A 12989-nucleotide genomic window follows, 5' to 3' on the forward strand; every position below is an offset into this window, starting at 1 on the left:
AAAAAAAAAAAGACTATTGCATTCTATCTGAATTACATTTTCAAGAAACTATTTTAGCATATGAAGAGAAGGCATAGATACTCTTTTGTTTCATGATTCATTTATTTCTCTCTAATGGATGTATAGAAGGATTTTTTCAACTATTTGTAAGGGTGAAATATGCAATAAATTCTAGACTTTATTTTGAAATCAGTTGAAATAATTATGGCAAAAGAAGAAAATTACAGCTGGCTGCTGAAGTTTCATTATATTTTGTAGAGTAAAAAGTAAGAATGTCCTTAGATTAAAAAAAAATCTACATCAAGCAATGAAAAAAAACCTAACAAAGCAAAAAAACCCCACATGACCCAGATTTTATTTCTATATAACATATCTCAGAGAGGATTTCTTAGAAATGGTTAGACCTGGTAGGTAACTGAAGCAATACATCATCGCAAATTTGTTTTGTGTTGACATTTTCCACTGGTTTAACTGTGAAGCAGAGAAAAGAACTAAATGCCAAATGGTTTCCCACTGAGTGCAGTGTGGAGCACAAGCAGGCTGAAATCCTCTTTCTGAGCACAGAGAAAAGCACGTACCTTATTCATACTTTACACCCACTTCAGGTCCAATTATAGGAAAGAAGGAAAAATTGATCCCGTTTAGTAACAAAGATACCTTTCCACACCTCCATGAGGAAACAAAACTTTTGGCAGATTTGGACATACTTTCTTGCCTTTTAACCTCCATTTTGACATTATGCTTCTATTGAAGAAAATTTGGACATACTTTCTTGCCTTTTAATCTCCATTTTGACATTATGCTTCTATTGAAGAAAATTTGGACATACTTTCTTGCCTTTTAATCTCCATTTTGACATTATGCTTTTATTGAAGAAACTGGAAGATGAGTATGAGATCATTTTCATTAAGGTTTGGGTTTTTTTAAAAAGCAAATTTCTTGCCTGGGTCTGAGATCTGAATTAATTCTTCCCATTCATGCTGAAACAACTGTCTGTTTTCACTGGCAGCCTGGTGAGACATGAAGAAGTCTCCCAGCTCTAGCCCCATCAGCCAGCACTGATGTTCTGACTTTGGTAGTCATGCACAGTCAGGATGGCAGGAATCCACTTCTCAGCTGGGCCATACTCTCTGCACTGGGACCTGTCTGCTGACTGGTCTAGTTGACTTAAAGAAGAAAAACCTACCAGTCTAAAAGGGCCAGCTGGAGAACCTACCTTTAATGCTCTATACATGTCAACAAGGAAGAATAAGATGTATCCTCTTGTATCTTATAATGAAGATAGAGGAAGATTTTGTTCTATAGCAAGGACCTGCCGTTCCTTTGACATTTTCAGCATATACTGTTCCATATAGAGCAGTAGAAGTTTGCTGTTGCTAGGGCTGTTGCTGTTGCAAACACAGTGCTCAGAAAGGTGCAAAAAAAAGTCAGTATAACACTGAGGGTGGGGACCTTTGTTTGAGCCTTGTACTCCTCTGGTATGGCACATCTTTGCACTGTGCACACTCGAAGTGCTAGTGACTGTAGGAAGTCTATGCAACTGCCTGCTGGTGCAAAGCAGGGGACACCTTCGCTTCTCGGCTGGCTCCAGCTGCACGGGGGTGCAAAGGGATTTCCTCATCCTCCATCTGATGTTTAGCAAAGTTCACAAAAACCTGTGTGAGGAAAGCAGAAAATGTCACCATCTCATCAACTGAGATGAGTTCATGGAATGTCTCTGTACATGTGCATCCTCTCGGCCTCTCTGTAGAGAAGAGACAGGGAATTTGTAGACATGAACTGGGACACTGTGTATCAGCAGAGATCATTAATTCCTTCTTTATTTTGATAAACCTCCTTGCAACTTCCTTCCTTTGGATGCACTTGCTTGTCACTAAAATCCTTCTTCTTAAGCAGAAGATGGATTCAGCCAGGTTTGCCTGGCTTGCACAGCATGAGTGAGTTTGGTTGTGATGAGGAAAAGGAGACTGAATATTTTAGTAGAAAGCTGTAAGGCAGCCAGGAATGTCTCTCTACTATTCCCAAAGACACCTTTGAATATGTGGACCTTCAGCTGCCTAGGAAAGCAGGCACAAAGGGCTAATACCCCCTAACAAATGGGTGTTGCCAAAAGTCCCAGTGAACTTCCTAGGTTTTGTGTGTTTAATTGCTCCTGCATAACCGTGCATGACAGGGAGCTATCAACATTTAACGGATATCATGCTATCTCTGACACAACACAGTCCGAATCTCTTATTAATAAACAAACATTATTCCCAGCTCAGCAAGCCTCATTCTGAATACCTGACCTTGCTCAGTCTGCTGCTCCTTAAGGAATGGGTTATGAGAATTCTGTCATCTGGGAAAATTTCTTACCAGATTTCAAATGACACTTATTTACACATGGAATTAATTACAGACCTCATATCTGATCCATCCTCCTTGACTAGGGGTCTGGGAATTTTGCCTGAGAAGGAGGCGTGAGATAATTCTCTACTCTGTACAGTTTGATCCTTCAGTTGCTGGGATACATCCCCATTGCATTGCCAAGGTCTGGTCAAGACAGGCTTTCTCATGGATGCTTTATCTTTCACTCACCTGATCTAAAGTTGTTTGAGACACAGAATATTCTTCAATATGCAAGTTTTCCTTATTGGAGACTATTAACCGAAAAATCTTGGCCAGAGAGGAGGAGCAGATCTGATACTGCAGCATATTGTAGTGTTTCTCTCTCTGTAAACTCCCTGGGAAGTTCATGCGTATGAATTGCTCAGCAGGAGTAGGATCTGGAGGCAGCCCAGACTTTGGAGCTTTGATTTTCAGGGTGACTATGTAGCCATCTCCAAACCTGGGAAACACATGGGGAAAAAGAGACAGTTTCATTCTACAGGAAGGAAATTAATTTTCTGCAGCTATGAAAACATTAATAGTATCTCAAAGATAATGCATAATATCTAGCTTTGTAGGAGGCCTGGCATTTGCCCTGCAGAACAGAGTTGAAATGGTATCTGCTCAAGTTGTCTAGGATACCACAGCTGCACTCAGAAATAGGTCTGTTTAAACAACAGCTATTTAGAATGGATTACTGTTTTAAGAATGGTACATGTCACATACACTAAGTTTCCCCACTAAAAACACCATAAAAGTATTCTACTTACTTGTATTTTAGTTGCTGAATTGTGCCCAGGCATTTGAAGGTACCTTTTACCATGATGGCTAAACGAGTGCAGAGGGCTTCACATTCTTCCATACTGTCAAAACAGAGAACAGATACTTGAGGTAAAAGGCAGCAGATGAACTTCATCTGCTCTGGAATTCTGAATTCTGTTTACCTGTGTGAGGTTAGAACCACAGCTCTCCCATCTCTGAGCACACTGACAATAGAGTCCCACAGGAGGCGGCGGGACTGAGGGTCCATTCCAGTTGTTGGTTCATCCTGTAAGGGAAATGTTAAGACACTCAGACTTAGATAAGCAGGTAAGAAAATATATTTTGAATCAAGTTACTGTGTGTTTAGGTCTTGGTATATTGCTGCTTCCCTGCTAAAATCTGTGCCTTCAGAAAGCACATGCAGCTTGAGAAGTATATGAGTAAATGGGTACTAATGTACTTGGCAGAAAGCAGGAAGGAAACAAGCACAAGAAACTGTAGGTAAGGATATAATGCTGTCACTGTGCAGCTACAGGGAAGAGAATGCAGTGACTATTACAACAAATGCAGCATCCACTCTAGCTTCTTAGATATAAAAAATGTAAGCATTTGTGATACCCCATTATAAAACCATTTGGGACCCTAAACATAACTAAAGGGAAAAAGGCTTACACAGTTACATCAAATTGTGTCAAGTTTGGCTCCCATGTTTTCATGGACATTAGAGATGTAGGTCAATATGCTGGAGAAACAAAGAGAAGAATCTCATATCTGCAATACTAGCTTTGAAGCAGAGATGGACACTTCAAATGAAATCCTTCTTTTCTAGGGCAACAACTCGTCTAAGAGGAGAGTGAGTTCTCCCCACGTAAACTTCCTGCTTACAAAAACAGATAGGACAGATTTCTCAACCCAGGAAGCCAGTAAAGTTACTCTGATTCACACCAGCTAAGGATCTGGTCCTGCATAAATCACTTAACCCAGTTAGTAACAAAAAAGGATTGAAAAAATCTTGGAGAAAGAAAGCATTCATTGAACATTTTGTCTTAAGATATCATGAGAAGATATTTTAGCTGTTATGTACAGGCAGAGTACCTGTAATGGCACATTAAATGGCACAAGGAACCATACTATTAAAGTGTTATTAAAATGTTTCTTTTCAGCCTACAAAAAAGTGGCACAGTATAATCTAAATAAAGAACTTTTGCAGTAATTGCATTAAAAGTTTTCCTCAAGATATGCAATTATCTGATATGTTATTTGATGAGAGCTACATTTCAGCTTTTGTATAGTTTAGTCAAAATTTGTGTAATTCATTCCAAAGATATTAAAGGCTGCAAAACAATAGCTACTTTCCTCTGTTCCACTGGATAAAGCAGCAAGGTATATGTCATAAGATCATTTTCTACATGAGTGGTTCTAATCTGACAAAAAAAGGCAGACTGAAACCAAACATGGATTTAAATTCAGATTCAGCTGAACTATAGATTTTATCTCAAACCACTCTTTATTGAAGAGCTTTTTTTCATCATCACTTGGGGTCGATTTGAAACAGTTCTGCATCCAAGCCTCTCCCTGAAATTAAAGAGCTCAGCAGAGCTTTAAACACTGAAGTAGATTTAAGTTGAAGGCAGAGGAGCTTGCAAGAACTGTCATAAACATCCTTGTACCTCTTTAGCATGTAGTTTTATGAGATGTTATATTCAACTATTGCAGAGCTATGTTATCATGACACTTACTAGCAAGATGAGTGGTGGGCAGCCTATCAGTGCAATGGCAGTGGAAAGCTTGCGCTTGTTGCCACCACTGTAGGTACCAGCCAGGTGGTCTGCATACATTGGAAGCCCCAGCTTCTGGATCCCCCATTCAGCAACCTGTGAGAAAGACCATCTTTTTCACACAGCAGCTAATGCATAACGGACAGGACTGCTGATACATCCCTCTTCTGTCAGACATGGCAATCCCCTGGGTTTTAGCACATTCGTCTTGGAACTGGAGCAGGGCAGACCAAAAATTTTATGATGATGAGGGAAATTCTAAGTATTGAGGGAAAGCCATAAACCAGCCTGAGCTGTAGACTCCTATCTGTGCAAGTATTTAAATTACTTTCTTCTGGAATCTTGTGTTTTCTTTCTTATGCATAAACAGCTTTAAAAACAAGAACAAAACAGCAATCAGTGTAGTTCTGAGTCATGGCAACTGCATCTTTAGACTTCCACAGTTGGCGCCACTGTTTTGCAAGTACCATTAATGCTGAAGAAACAGCATTTGATAGTCCTGTATTTTACCGTCCAAATGACAGGAACCACTCCCAGGACTTCAACACGACAAAAGGCAAACCCACTTCGGAAATTCTGGCCCTTGGCATGTTATGAACCCAGTTAATAACCACAAATATTTACTGTAACTACATGTAAGTCAGAGGCAAGAATGCTTTACCCTTTCAATCTCTTCTGCTGGAACCCCCCGCAGACGTGCATATAAGTAGAGATGTTCTCGTCCTGTGAGAAGGTCATCAATGGCATCAAACTGAGGGCAGTATCCCATGTTTTGACGGACATCAGAAATGTGGGTCAATATACTGAAGAAACAAAGGAAAGAATCTTAGTTCTATACTACTACCTTTCAGGCAGAGATGGACAGTTTGAATAAAATCTCTTTTCTTTTCTGAGGCAACAGCTTTCATAAGAGGAGAATTTATTCTTCCTGATACAACATCCTACTAAAATACCTGTCTGTACAGAATAGCAAGGAATGTATTCTCATCTAAGTCAGCTCAGTCCTGGTTAACAGTGTAAGCCCATTTCCCCTCCCACATTTTCCTGTTTAAGTATAAGCTAACAGAATAAGAAGTTATTTGAACAATCATTCAGATCTTTTTTTTTTTTCCAAATTGTGCTTATTTCTAGAATTAAAAAAATCAGTCAATTTAATCTGTGAGTGTGGTCACTGGGAACAGACAGATTAACACTTCACTAGTAACAGAAGAGGTACAGAGTCACAGAATGATTGAGGTTGGAAGGGGCCTCTGGGGGTCACCTTGTTCACCCATCCTGCTCAAGCAGGGTCGCCTAGAGCAGGTTGCCCAGCACCATGTCCTGACAACAAAACAGCTATTGTTCAATTTACATCAATGGACAAAGAATCAAATCCCAAATACATCTAACAAACCAAGACATAACCTGCAATTAAACTAATATAAGTCAATACCAGACCATGCTGTATTGACTCCTGACATTATGCCAGCACTGTGTAAACAAAGCTGCTAAAAACAGCCAGAGTAAAGTCCCAAAGCTCAGATGGAAGCATCACGTTGGACTGGTTATCTTGTGTTTGTGAGCTCCTGCCATTAGATCCAATTGCCTTGTCTCATTACTATAACCAACCACAGATCTTACAACAGATTGTTAAAAGTATAAAGTGCCAGTGTGTGCTAGCTGTGGTCTCTCCCAGTGCCATAAAACTGGAAAAGAGTTGCTAGGTCATTAAGACAATGATCCGGGCAGTTTTGCTGCGGTAAATGGACTGTCACAGTTGGTTTTATTGAGGTACTTACCTATTGCCAGCCACTACCGCATCTCCATATGTCACATCAGTATCTCCAGTCAGCATTTTGAATGTTGTTGTTTTGCCAGCACCATTCACTCCCAAAAGACCAAAGCACTAAATTACAAAATTTATCATACTCTTTAGTGTTTCCATTTTAAATCAGCAGGGGCATTAAATCTGATCTGATGATGGAATGTAATCAGTGTTATTGAACAACCTACCTCTCCAGGACGGATGCCAACACAGAGTCTGTCCACTGCAGGCTTGTGCCTTCCTGCATAATTCTAAATTGACAGGAAAAAAAGAAAGAAAATTCCTATTTAAAGACATCTACAGCAAAGAAAATATTCTGAAATGTTTAGTTTAATGCTATGGGGATGAGGCAACTTTAGAACCAAGTATATAAAATTAAAATAAAGAGTAAGCATTCTACAAAGATATTTATTTACATTAAGTGTGATATGACCCCTAACAATTCCTCATTTTCTGCATGCAGCCTTTTACTTCTTATCTTTAGCACTAGAAGACAGACCTGATGTTTTGCTAGGACAAAGTATGTGTCAAACCAAAGCGGAACAATACAGCAAGGTAGTCTGAAGAATGATACTCTGGTTCTCTATTCATGAAAACACAACAATGTGTGTAATCTTTGTATTTCTGTAGTTCAAGCTTGCATACTTTCTCATAGCATAAATAAGATGCCTTCAATGTCTGAAAAGATGATAAATTAACAACAGCTATAACCCTCAACGTGAAAGCAACCAAATAGCTAACTTGAGATTGAAACTCACCTATGGAAAAAACAGCATTGCAGAAGAAAAGACTAATAGTAGGAGTGGACCAATGCAATAGATACCAGTCATGTCAGACAGCATGAGGTAAGAAAACCCAAAACCAAACCAAACCTTGTTTTCTATGGCACAAGGTTGATTTTTAAAACAATACCATCTGAATCCAGAGCTGAAATATATTCTGAGAGAATAAACTGACACCAGACTAATTTGTTTCATTCTTCTCAAAGCATTACCTTGGTCAGTTCTTGTAATTGTAAGATATCTGTTTTGTTCCCTCCATTCATAATTCTTTTTCTTTCTTCTGCAACATCCTCATCTTCATCAATAATAGGTGACATGACAGTCTCAGCAAACCTGGAAAAAAACCAAGAGATTGACTGCAGAAACAATGAGTTGCCCTGCACATAGTTAGAATAACAGTGGGAAACAATAGCTGATTAACTGCTAAAAATGCGACAGGTGGAAGCAGTGGGTTGAAACTTCACAATGTGACACTGGCTGAAGCATTCCTGCTGTTGGGAGAATCCCTGACCTTTGAAAGTTAATCTCTAAATACTAAAAGGGAGGAAACGGCTTGCTCAAAAGAGCATGCCTTGTCAGTCACTGACATGACATAACCTGACCCTCAGCCACAGCTTTCACTCTTCTGCTGCTCTTCAGTAGCTAGTGATAGTCCTCCTGCAGGTCTTTTGAGTGGACCTCCCTGTAAACAAGTATTTTTATAACTGCATTGCAAGACAGTCTAAAAGTACAATTAGTACTCTTGCTGGCAATGTTGAACAGAGTGAATGACCCACTCACACCTGGAAAGTAGCTGCCTTCATTGAGATAGAGGCACATTTGTAAAGCAGAGGGGAAGCTTGCATAGTGTTCAGGCAGCAACTGTCCTGTCCCATTGACTAGAATTCCTGCCCTGGGGTGTCAAGCTAGTACCTCATGCCTGTACTTACGACCTGACAAACTTTCCAAGTCAGTCAGTAATCTCAGTATTACAGCGTCTTAATTTAAAAAGAAATTACATTAAAATCTTAATTCAAGAAAACTCATTTCTTTAATAATATGTTCCTAAATCCTACTAAGATAATGTAAATTTTTAACTGCTTTCTTGGACCAGGATATGAACAAATTAGGATGAATTCAAGCAAGTAAAAATGAAAAGGCTGATCAATTCACAGAAAAAGAAAAAGGGGACATAGAGAATAACAAAGAGACACTGCTAACAAAGGAACGTTAATACAGGATTTCAGACATACCATCTTGTGGAGAACAACTGGTGCTGCATAAGGAGGTTCAGAAAGAAGAATGCAACCCCTTGAACAGCCATGGCAACCAGGTTCTTTCCAACAAAGTCCCACTGAAAAGGATTGGAAACATGTTCTTCACCTTTGGAGAAAGAGCACCAGAAAGTAAGGTGAAATACTGCTGAAGAAACCCCACTGCTCCTCAGAATAAAAGGAATAATCATAATGGTTTGGGATGAAAATCTGTACTTTATGTGATCGTGATCAGGCAACGTCTTCATTTTCCAGTGTCTTATAAAGATTCTTAAGAGGATACACTTCCAGTTCAGCTGCTGCATTGGAGTAAAGATTAATATAAGCTCTCTGAATATGCACTGATTTGGATAACGTAACAAGAAATTTGCATGAATTGTGTGAAAGACACATTTTCTAAATAAAACCAGCTGAGTTCTGCTATATGACTACTCTTTTAATAAGAAGTTGTCTGATATCAAAGACAGCCATATCCCAAGAGGGTGCATTTAAAGAGCAGAAGCCACTTTAAGAATTAACAAGAAGGCCACTGAAGTATTCAAATGAAATAACAAATCCTCCTGTAATACCTAAGGGTTGTAGAACAAATGATGAAAAGACAGACAAGTGGCTGGACTGTAGAGTTCTGGCAGCTGTATCAGAAGCTGAGATTCCTTCAAAGAGGTTGAACTTCTATACTCATCATCCACCTGATTATGTGAAATGGAAGTATTTCAGAAACAGCCACCAGTTTTCCAAGATAACGCTTCCAACCATCCTATCCATAGTCAGGACACTTGACACAGATAAAACTTGTTGCTTATTGGCTTTACTTACCAAACCTGGCATATACTTCAGTTACAGCTTGGTTCACAGCCAAGTCAATGAGTCCACGGCCCAGGCAGTAATGTGGGAAAACCATCAGCACATTTTTCAACGTTTTATTAAACTTCAGTAAAGACTACAAGAAACAACATAATAAGCAGTTGAAACTAGAAAACATAGCAACATGAGTGAAAAGTTCTTTGTCATGTCAGAAAAACTGGATGTTCTGTCTTCTTACAAGAGAGAAAACAGAGCATTTATCAAGTTATTTAGGCTTTGGTGCAACGTGGACATACCCAAAACACTGTGCTAGTAGCAGCCTAGCTGCACCGACACCAAATCTCCCTCTGGAGACACAATGTCTGCAACAGAGACTTACTCTCAAAGGTAACAATACCAAAATGTTTTGGTTAAGTTCATTGTTTCTCCTTTCTGGCAAATAACAATGCTTGATCAGCACATGGTGTTTGAAAACACACTATCACACATAATGGATTGCTGTCAGATGTAGAAAGGGTGTCAGTCACAGTGGAGAGAGTATCAGCAACCGTAGAGGTGTAGCTGTGCGTACAAGGTACTGATGTCTTAGCCTAAGAACTAATTTTGGCACTCACTGTATTCTGTCTATTCTTGTGTTTTCTGTCACCTTCCTGGTGGTATTAAGCCATTTGGGGGCAATTCTCAAAATGTTACTATAAGCAGAACATCTCCTCTAACATAATAACTTGCAGGAGTGTCTTTTCTTCCTTAGTGGTGACTCCATGATTTTCTACCATCTACACCTTCCTGTACAACCCAAGCTGTGGAAGCAAGCACAAAGTGCCATGTCCCTTCCTCCCCAGCTGTGAAAGTGTACAGAAGTTTTGCTCATAGGGATGAAAAACACTCAATGTCACTTGCGTGTGTAGCACAAGATATCAACTGCCCTGAGTTGCTTCTCTGGATTATTCTGCTCATCTGTCCTGCAGCTACTCAGCAAGTTGCCCACTCATTTACTGCCAGAAGAAATGGGAAGGTAAAGAAAGACAGTTACTGTTAGAGCTGGTTATGTCTGGACACCCTTGGCACAGCTCTGTAAAACCAGGTGTTAACAAAAATGTTACTTACCGGGTTATTTTCAAATAACTCCAGGATGAATGTAATAGCACTGCTGTTGATCCCCACAAAGAGATTAATACAAGATAACGCAACATAAGCAGTGCTAGGGACATTGAAGAATGAAGAAGCAGGGTACATCATGGGAATTACTGCCCATCTGCACGCAAAAGATAGAAAAACTATGACAACAGCTTCTCAGTATCCTCATGTCAGTTGACTTAATGAGAACACAAGTTGAGCTTTGTTCTCATCCCGAGTGTAATGAAATGGTGTAACCGAACAGAGATGCCATCACAGAATCACAGAATCCTAAGGGTTGGAAGGGACCTCAAAAGATCATCTAGTCCAACCCTCCTGCAAGAGCAGGGTAACCTAGAGTACATCACACAGGAACTTGTCCAGGCAGGCCTTGAATATCTCCAACGTAGGAGACTCCACAACCCCCCTGGGCAACCTGTTCCAGTGCTCTGTCACTCTCGCAGTAAAGAAATTTTTCCTGACGTTCACATGGAACCTCTTATGCTCCAGTTTACACCCATTGCCCCTTGTCCCATCACTGGACATTACTAAAATACCCTAGCTCCATCATCCTGACACTCACCCTTTACATATTTGTAAACACTGATGAGGTCACCCCTCAGTCTCCTCTTCTCCAAGCTAAAGAGTCCCAGCTCCCTCAGCCTCTCCTCATAAGAGAGATGTTCCATTCCCTTAATCATCTTTGTAGCTCTGTGCTGGACTCTTTCAAGCAATTCCCTGTCCTTCTTGAACTGAGGGGCCCAGAACTGGACACAATATTCCAGATGCGGCCTCACCAAGGCAGAATAGAGGGGGAGGAGAACCTCTCTTGACCTACGAACCACACCCTTTCTAATGTACCCTAGGATGCCATTGGCCTTCTTGGCCACAAGGGCACATTGCTGGCTCATGGTCATCCTCCTATCCACCAGGACCCTCAGGTCCCTTTCCCCTTCACTACTGTCCAGCAGGAGTTGTTCTTCCCCAGATGCAAGACTCTACACTTGCCCTTGTTGAATTTTATCAAGTTCCTCTCTGCCCAACTCTCCAGCCTGTCCAGGTCTCGCTGAATGGCAACACAGCCCTCTGATGTGTCAGGCACTCCTCCCAGTTTAGTATCATCAGCAAACTTGCTGAGGGTACATTCAGTTCTCTCATTCAGGTCATTGATGAAAATATTAAACAGCACTGGTCCCAGCATTCTTTCCCAGGTTACCAAGCAAAAAGGTTTTTCTGCTTGGTCTTTTTTGCTGTCAAAATGCAGGGCAATAGAAACTGCTAGAACTGAGAAAACTTAAAGCCAGCAAAGCTTATTATCACCCCAGGTACCCTCGCACATCTGACTGGATTGTAACCCAGGAGAGAGAAACAAAGAAATATTAGAGAAAGCAAATACGATATACCACTTTGCTCAGCCTTTGGAACTGCCCAGATCAGGAACTCTGTAAATTTTCATAGTCTTTAACTCCTACACAATTTTTTTCCCCTACTCCTGATGTGGAGCTTCATGTGCTGTGATTTCTGAGACATAGCAAATGCACATGCAGCAACACAAAAGGAGTATTCCTCTGGAATAAACTTACAATGCTTAGCAACAATTAGCCCAACCAGGAAGAATTCAGTAACAACAACCTGAGTTGTTTAATAGGACAATACAACGTGTTCAGAAGGAATCAGCCCAAGCTTCACCTTGTGAAAGCAGTTGGATCCAAGGGCTAGTAAATCATTCTATGAATTTACCTTCCTTTCTTTTTTTTCTGAGGACCACATTATGATATTATCATTGAAGTGACTGCCTTGTGATTGCATCTTGGTAGATGTGTTAAAAAATGCAAATACATTTTAAATGTCCATCCACACAGCCATGAATATACAGCCATGACTGTATTTGAGACAATGTACAGAGCCACAGATGACTTATTAAAGATACCACTATTACTGCACTTTAAAATGAAAGAGTGAAAAATTAAACCAAAAGAACATTCTGATCACATTAACACTGTGTACTTTCAGAGATCAAATGATGATCATGCTTTTCATTTTCTCAGCATTTTCATTCAAAGAACACGAAAAGTTCAGAAAATTAATGGTTAGTCTGTCCTGAAAAGAACTGTTCCCACTTAGGCTTAATTTGTAATATAGAATCATAGAATCATAGAATAGTTAGGGTTGGGTAGGACCTTAAGATCATCTGGTTCCAACCCCCATATGCATAGGAGGATGCAGAAAGCTTCATCTTTCTCTTTAACCCTAGAAATAAATCTGGTTGATTACTTCGCCTAGACCACACTAGCTGCAGGGCTATCAGGAACAGGATTTTATA

The 12989-nt window shown here is 40.1% G+C and overlaps 1 protein-coding gene across 1 annotated transcript in view; it reads right to left on the reverse strand.

Annotated features, from left to right (window-relative positions):
* Positions 1–1222: 1222 nt before the first annotated feature.
* The window catches only part of ABCA4 (ATP binding cassette subfamily A member 4), a 72099-nt gene continuing 60332 nt past the window's right edge, over positions 1223–12989 (reverse strand). The window contains exons 38-49 of the mRNA XM_057402749.1: positions 10658–10805; positions 9563–9686; positions 8726–8855; positions 7706–7826; positions 6900–6962; positions 6686–6792; positions 5569–5710; positions 4869–5003; positions 3312–3415; positions 3138–3230; positions 2578–2827; positions 1223–1655 (exon numbers count right to left, since the gene is read on the reverse strand). Coding sequence (XP_057258732.1) covers positions 1533–1655; positions 2578–2827; positions 3138–3230; positions 3312–3415; positions 4869–5003; positions 5569–5710; positions 6686–6792; positions 6900–6962; positions 7706–7826; positions 8726–8855; positions 9563–9686; positions 10658–10805 — 1540 coding nt within the window. The 3' untranslated portion in view covers positions 1223–1532. The remainder of the gene's footprint in view (positions 1656–2577; positions 2828–3137; positions 3231–3311; positions 3416–4868; positions 5004–5568; positions 5711–6685; positions 6793–6899; positions 6963–7705; positions 7827–8725; positions 8856–9562; positions 9687–10657; positions 10806–12989) is intronic.

This window comes from Pezoporus wallicus, unplaced genomic scaffold, assembly GCF_028554395.1.
Source record: "Pezoporus wallicus isolate ANWC-B61680 ecotype Strahan unplaced genomic scaffold, APGP_CSIRO_Pwel_v1 contig_8333, whole genome shotgun sequence".
Classification (NCBI taxonomy): domain Eukaryota; kingdom Metazoa; phylum Chordata; class Aves; order Psittaciformes; family Psittacidae; genus Pezoporus; species Pezoporus wallicus.